Here is a 7,470-nt window from a genome sequence, read left to right as displayed (position 1 = left end):
GCAAAGATAAATTTTCAGCATCCATTACTTCAGTCATGACACATGATCCTTCAGAAATCATTCTAATATGCTGATTTGTTACTCAAGAAACATTTCCTATTATTATAAATGTTTAAAACAGATAAAGTGCTTCTTATATATATATATATATATATATATATATCATTCTTCTTGTATAATATTTGTGTAACCAGTTATACATTTTTGATGAATAGAATATGAATATGTTTAAAAGAACATTTATTTGGAAGATAATTTTTTCAATCAATCAATCAATCAATCAATCAATCAATCAATCAATCAATCAATCTCTTACTGCCTCCAAACTTTTGAATGATAGTTCAGTAAGGCTAATTTTATGTTGAATCTTGTTCAGGTTGTGAAATTCCAAAATGAATAAATTAAAATTTTAAATAAATATATTTTGGACAAAGTTTTTTTCTGAGTAGTTTTTCCAGACTCTATAATATGAAATCATGATACATATATTTGCATTTTAATGAAAACACAAATATAAAGTCAATTTTCTCCCAACTGTGTTGTTAATATAGGTTATACAAATTTATTAGAGCAGGTGATCATGTGCATGCATCTGCATTATGTGTAATTAGTGTGCATGGATGTTCTATGTGTACAAACCCAGTCTCAGAGATCCACAAATAAATCCGTTTCACGAACATGAATTAAAGTTACAAATAAATAAAATGAGATTTGCAAATAAAAACATATCCACAGATACCTTTTTATGTCACAAACACAACTTTGCCAGGCATTCATTTGTGAATGGCTTTCTGTGCATTTGTGGATCGCTGTGCGCATTTGTGGATTTTGAAACATTTCTAATGTCAAGACGCTCAGCGCATTCGAAATCGCGTACTGTCTGAGTAGGTACTATATTTGAATTTAAATTTACTTCACGACTGTCAAAAACGTACATTCTATATAGCATTAATGAGGGTAGTTTGAATGAAATCCGGACGTACTACATCCGCCATGTTGCTACTGTCACGTGACCCACCAGTGTCTATTCCGTCGCTTCACTTCCATTTAGAAATTCTCCCCTGTGGCCTCATGGGATAGTAAAGTGTCAATCGTATGCACACTTCAGAATCACGCCAGAAGTAATAGGTCATCCGGGTACTTCTCGCCTACTGTTTTTCGAATACTATGAATTTGGACATACTACTCATCTCACATACTGTTTTTCACATACTATATAGTAGGGAAGTATGCGATTTCGGGCGCAGCGCCTGACAATCCACAAATGCGTGGACTCCACTCACCATCTACTCATGCCAATTAGATAACAGCCACACTTCGCTGACTAATCGTAGCACGTTCTCGCTATAACCAATCATGTTTTGCTTTACAATCAGGGCAGGAGCAGATTCATTTTGCACCCCTGTAAGCAGTGAAGAGCACAGACCTCCCCCTCGGTAGAAATCGCGGCCCGGGGGCACCTAGATCAGACAGAAAGGGCACTTTAGCATCAACGACTAAAGGGGCAGGGGCTCAAGCCAATGTTACATGTCACAATGGATTATCCATTCATAAATGAATGCCAGGAGAAGTTGTGTTTGTGACATAAAAAGATATTTGTGAATATGTTTTTTATTTGCGAATTTAATTCATGTTTGTGAAACTCTACGATTTATTTGTGGATCTCATTCTAATTATTTGTCAATTATGTTTAATTTTTTAAAATCACTTTACATTTATTTGTGGATCATAATTATTTATTTGGAATCTCCATACCCTCCTCTCCCACCTCCGACTACACGCTGCCTTATCACTGTCACACTCGCTGGTGGGAGATCAAGCGCACAACGCAGGAGATGAATAACATACAGTATTTAATAGTAATCCACAGGAAAACAGACAGGGAATCCAGGAGGAAGGCAAACCAACGACGTGTATACATAAACAATAACTGGCAACTGAGAGAACTAAATAAGGGGTATTTATATAACCGTAAGAGAGGAACTAATGACTTATTTAACAGGACACAGGTGAACAGAATGAACTAAACAAGGGAACTAAGGAAAACTAGGTCAAGGAACAAAACTAAACAGGAGAACAGGAAATGAAAGAAACACAACCAAAGTCCATAATCGTGACATTCACAGGATTACAGACAGCCATAGTCAAAGAGCTGGTCGCAACCAGTCCACAAACCCAGTCTGTAGTGCTCAGTTTGCTTCATTACCCCCTCTGTTTATTCAGCCTTTGGGCAATAATCACTTTCATTCTTTTTTGATTACATTTCTCTTTTTTTTTTTTTTTTTTGCCATATGTGGCCTTATATATTAGGGATGCCACAATTATTAATATAATATTGAACCATTTCGGTATGACAACCACGGTTCAATACGCACTTGTGAATTGCATTTTTGTCAGTGTGCGTTTAATTAATTTCAGTGCATTTTATTTCTCTCTGGATTGGCTCTGTTTGTGTGCTCGTCGTGAGTCTACATGCTGAGATGAGGAAACTCCTCCTCGTTTATAATGTACATTTGAGAAAGCAACACACGCCAAATATCTTCCCTTGTAATGACTTGCAATGTGAAGCATTTCGAGACCTGTTGTCCAACAAAAGATAACTTTTTTACTCCACAACATCAGTCGAATGTTTGAAATAACTTCCTTTTCTGATCTGATGTGGCTTCCTATCACAGAACGAGGCAGAAAACATATTCTATACTGTAATAAAGGCTATGCCGATTAGCAATGGATTATAAATATACTTAATTATTATAAAAATAACAGAGATGGCTTGAAAAACAGAGAAAACCCATATACTGTCACAATCGAATGTTTATTGTCTTCACGTTTCATCATTCAAAATGTTTCTATATTCTTTTTATTTAGTCACAGAGATAGTGATGCCTTGCTCCATATTAGGGATTTCCTGGAAAAATCGCATTTTAAATTAAACTGAAAGGAAAATCGTGGTATAAAAAAAAACGAGATATGTATTGAACCGTGGGCTAACTGTATTGTTGCATCCCTAATATATATTTGCTTATATTCACTGAAACTCAAGCATGCTTAACAAAGAAATACTGCAATAGCCTACTTACAGTGTGATTGCTATAACCTCAAAAGTGGCTGCACTGCTTGTCATCACCAATGATGCAGTTGAATATATTGAATAATATTCAATAATATATTGAATATGTTGAATAATACCAGCAGCTGCAAATGAAAGTATTTCTGAAAAAGAGCATGTTGCTAATAAAAATGCCCTTATTGAGGCATTGGATAATCCAGTTGTTGATGCCTGAGTGTAACAAAGGTCATTATTTAACTGGAGGTTAATTGTACTGCTTTGTTTCCTGTACCTGGTGATTGTGTCTCCCTTCAGATTGCATAACCATGTTTTTTTCCTCTCCCTACTAGAACCAGCTCGGTTCAGCCTGAGCATTCCGGTGGTCGCCATAGCAACTGAGCATCATCCCTCCCCACCAAGCAATTGTTGAGCGGCGGGTCTCAGAGAGCTTATTATCTAAGGGTCAAAAGTGATATTTGGAAAGACATGGTGCATCTGAAGAAGATTAAGCAACACATACTGCTCATTTGTTTATGATTGTATTGTTTTTTTCATAGCAGTGGCACATTGCAACAACACTGCATGCCTGCAGCATCGCGTATGTCCACAGATCTGGTTGAGGAGTTATTGTGTTACAAGACAGCAGACAAAAAGGTCAAAAAATGACCATCGTTATCCTTCTGAAACACGTTTCTCTCTTCACTGTCTGAAGTGGGTCAGCAGCCTGAAGTGCTTCTCTCTGCATGATTCATGGCAGATGCAAGCCATGCTATTATTTGGCCTAATGAGAAATAATCTCCATTAAACTACATTGTTATCAACACCTACTGTACAATCAGTGATTATGTTCAGATTTATTCATGAGTAGCACTCAAATGGAAATGTCTGTGCCAGTAAATAAATGGAATTGAATAATTAAATTTTGTTTATTGTTTATTTAAAAAATATCACTTTGTCATTTTTTTATGGATTATTTATGCATTTTACAGAGAAAACAAGTGTTATCATATGTATATTTTATTGCTCATTTGAGTTAAACCTGTATATATATAAGCGAAACAAGCCACTTTTATCCTTGGCTTGCAATTTTTTTCAGACTGATTACAAAATTTTTTTCAGCATGATTACAAAATCAAATAATGCTCATTTGTTCCAATCTCAAAATGTAATGATTAAATATTAAATTAAATGATCAAAGTTTACCTGTTGATTCTGAGAAGTCTTTTGGATTAAAAAAAAATATCATAACAAGAAAGCACTGGACTTCTTCAAAGTCTATTTTAACTCCGCACTTAAAAATTATTTAATTTTTAAGCACAACCTCCCAGCAACAACTTTTCCCAAGCACCCGGACAGAAACACCATTCTAATTTATGATTGGTTGGAAGTCGCTTTGGGGAGCCAATCACAAGGCTATATATGACTTGTCAGTCTGTCAGGCATGGGAATGTAGGTGAAAGGTTCCACAACAAACTTGTTAATCCTGCTCCCACCTCGCAGAAAAAAAAACACATAAAGTAAATATTTTTGTCCCAGGAAAGCTTGGATGTTCCTGCACTTCATAGCATGAAACCGAGACGCCCCTTTGTTCCAGTGTGAGAGCCAACAAACAGCGTCTAATCACGCTGTTAGTGAATGTTACTTTACTGTTAACCGTGTTTATGGGCTCCTCCCAAACAGATAAAGAGCAGTTTATCGATGATGTTGCAAAAGTTGAGCTGCAAACTCTGCAAATATCTGCGATGTGGGTTTGAATTGTTTGTCTATATTTTGCAATACGATGTTTCAGAAAGAAACCATTTTAATCTCTATGTTGACCAATACACTGCAGGGCTATAGCCCCCCTACAATTTTGCCATTAGTTCCTGTACACGAATTCAGTTCATGTAAACTACACGAATCCGTGATCACCTCAGTCCCCTTTAAATTTCATCTGAAAACGGCTGCAGACTTCGATCGGCTCCTCCCCGTCTTTCAGCGCGAGCGCGTTCTTTTTCAATCCGCAGACCGCAGCGGCGCAGCGCGAGAAACAGAGGATAAGGTGTGTGTTTATCCATAGATTGTTATAATATCTGCATCTGTGCAGTTCTTTGTCATAAATACAGTTTACAAAGCAATCGGTTCCCCATCTACTGTAGCCTAAGTTTTCGCTTCGTTCACCCCTCATCACACCACAGGTTTCCTCCAGTGCAAATGAAGCACGCATATACTTATACTATAAAACGATGAGGGTATATATATATATATATATATAAAAAAAAGCAGAGCCCCTAAAATGAAAATCCTGGATCTATATACTATATAGATCTATCCTTATAGATATACTTGATATATATATATATACTGGATCTATATACTTTTCAAATATAAAGCTAACAAATAATCTTTTACCTGTGATTCAGAAGTAAATGGAAGTTTAGGACAAAGTAACAAAGTTGAAAAATTAAGTTTTGCATGTTAAAAAATTGTTTGCAAAACTGGACATTAATTTACTAATCCTTAATGCTCTGCATAGATTTATGCTCCCTTATTAGGGTTTCTGCAGGTCTTAAGTCTTAATTTGCCCTTCCACAAATTAAAGCCTTAGAAGGTCCTAAATTGGAGCAGAGTCTTAAACTCATAGTCATGGCATGCAACATTATGATATGAAGTCTTTTCTGTAATATTGAGCAAAATTAAGGAAGTTTATGCTTAAAACAAGAACAAATATGTCAATGGCAATAAAAACTTGCTATTCAAAGCTTACAATTTTTTTTAATTAAAATGAGTGTTTAATAATGCCAAGCTTTCAGTTAATTAGGACTACGGGTGGATTGTATTTTTGAGAGGAAAATCTCAAGTTGGAATCCATGTTGAGTCTTTGTATATTGCTTTGCTATACTCATCTTGCCCCGTTTTCAAAACATGGGATCTTGTAATGCCAAAATAGCATATGAGTCAGATCGGCAAGTACACAAGCCAGACATCACCACTGTAAAGAGGAAGCACACAAGACAAGTTTGTGGTAAAAAATAAATGTTTAAGTCTCCTTTTTTTTTTTTAGCAACTTAAGGTTTTTACCAAAACCAGTGCAGTTACGTCATAGTAGTAGACAAAAACAAGATCAAATCCTTGATGAATCAGGGATTTAACATGACAAATAACAGCTCCACAAATATAAAAACAGGACAGTTATTGGACCTCAACTGTGAAGTGTACCGCACAACAAGAACAGTGTAGTGTGTACAGTCAAAATGGATACCAAAATTTGCCAATTAATACACTGTCAGTAAGACGCATTGAAACATTACATACTTGAATAATCAAGTCAACATACGCAACAACTAGCTATTGTTTAAAAGAAATTAGATGTCTAGCCTTGGCAGCCCTAGGTTCTTCTGTGCACTTGAGTCGCTTTTCAGTCCATCTTAATTACCAAATGGTAGAGTCATGGGATCATAGAGAGCTTTCAACGTTAATGTTAAACATCCAATCCAAGAAACAATTAAAATGAGGGAAAGGGGGGAGGGGGAAAAACATGCCCTGCAACACCGTGTCCCCAGTCAAATAAGGTTAACTTCAGATTTAATCTTAAAATGTTAAGTTGACCAGTCAACTTCAGTGATATTAAAATGCCAAGTTAGAACCACCCTGATAGAAAACTAGATACAGTACTAATTTGGCTTGATGGCCATTTAAAAAGAAAAAAAAAAAGAAAACAGGGAGTTATGGCAAGAAGGGGAGGAAAGTTCAGTCCAGGAGAAGAGAGATCTAGTAGTCCACAGGTTCGTCACCCCCTTCATCTAGCAAACATGTGCGAATCAGGGCCTCGGTGACCGCATAGGGGTCACAGTTGGCAGATGGGCGGCGATCCTCAAAGTAACCCTTCTTTTCTTGTCCCACGGTTCGTGGGATGCGGATGCTAGCGCCACGGTTCGCCACACCAGCAGAGAACTCATGGATGTTGGAGGTTTCATGGTGGCCAGTCAGTCTGCGAGCATTGTCCAGGCCTCCCTTTGGATCATAGGCACGGATGTGGTAGTTATGCCTCTTTCCAAGCTTATCAATGCACTCCTCAATGCATCTAGTTAAGGATATACAAAACAATAGTTTAATACTCTTGTTAAAAAATAAATAAATAAATAAAAACCATGAACAAATCAAAGCCAGCCATTTATGATTTTCATTTGCCACCAATTAAAAAAAACAAAAAACAAGAAGCCTATTAGTGCTTACTTAAGCCCACCATCTTCCCGCATTTCCTTGGTGCTAAAGTTAGTGTGGCAACCAGCGCCATTCCAGTTGCCAGGGATTGGCTTAGGATCAAATGAGGCTACCACACCAAAATCTTCACAAACTCTGTGCAAGATGAAACGAGCTACCCACAAGTGATCTCCCATGCTGATGCCTTCACAGGGGCCAATCTGGAACTCCCACTGGAA

The 7,470-nt window shown here is 36.9% G+C and overlaps 1 protein-coding gene across 1 annotated transcript; it reads right to left on the bottom strand.

Annotated features, from left to right (window-relative positions):
- Nucleotides 1-6,047: 6,047 nt before the first annotated feature.
- LOC107677524 (glutamine synthetase-like) lies at nucleotides 6,048-7,464 on the bottom strand (the record flags this gene model as incomplete). The annotated part of the gene is made up of 2 exons (XM_016472455.1): nucleotides 6,048-7,112; nucleotides 7,265-7,464. Coding segments are annotated over 2 exons (513 nt in total), but the record flags the coding sequence as incomplete, so codon positions are not given.
- Nucleotides 7,465-7,470: the final 6 nt, after the last annotated feature.

This window comes from Sinocyclocheilus anshuiensis, unplaced genomic scaffold (assembly GCF_001515605.1).
Source record: "Sinocyclocheilus anshuiensis isolate Anshui unplaced genomic scaffold, SAMN03320099.WGS_v1.1 scaffold1299, whole genome shotgun sequence".
NCBI classification, from domain to species: domain Eukaryota; kingdom Metazoa; phylum Chordata; class Actinopteri; order Cypriniformes; family Cyprinidae; genus Sinocyclocheilus; species Sinocyclocheilus anshuiensis.
Note: the sequence above shows the minus strand (reverse complement) of the source record. Positions and strands in the feature narration are given on the sequence as shown.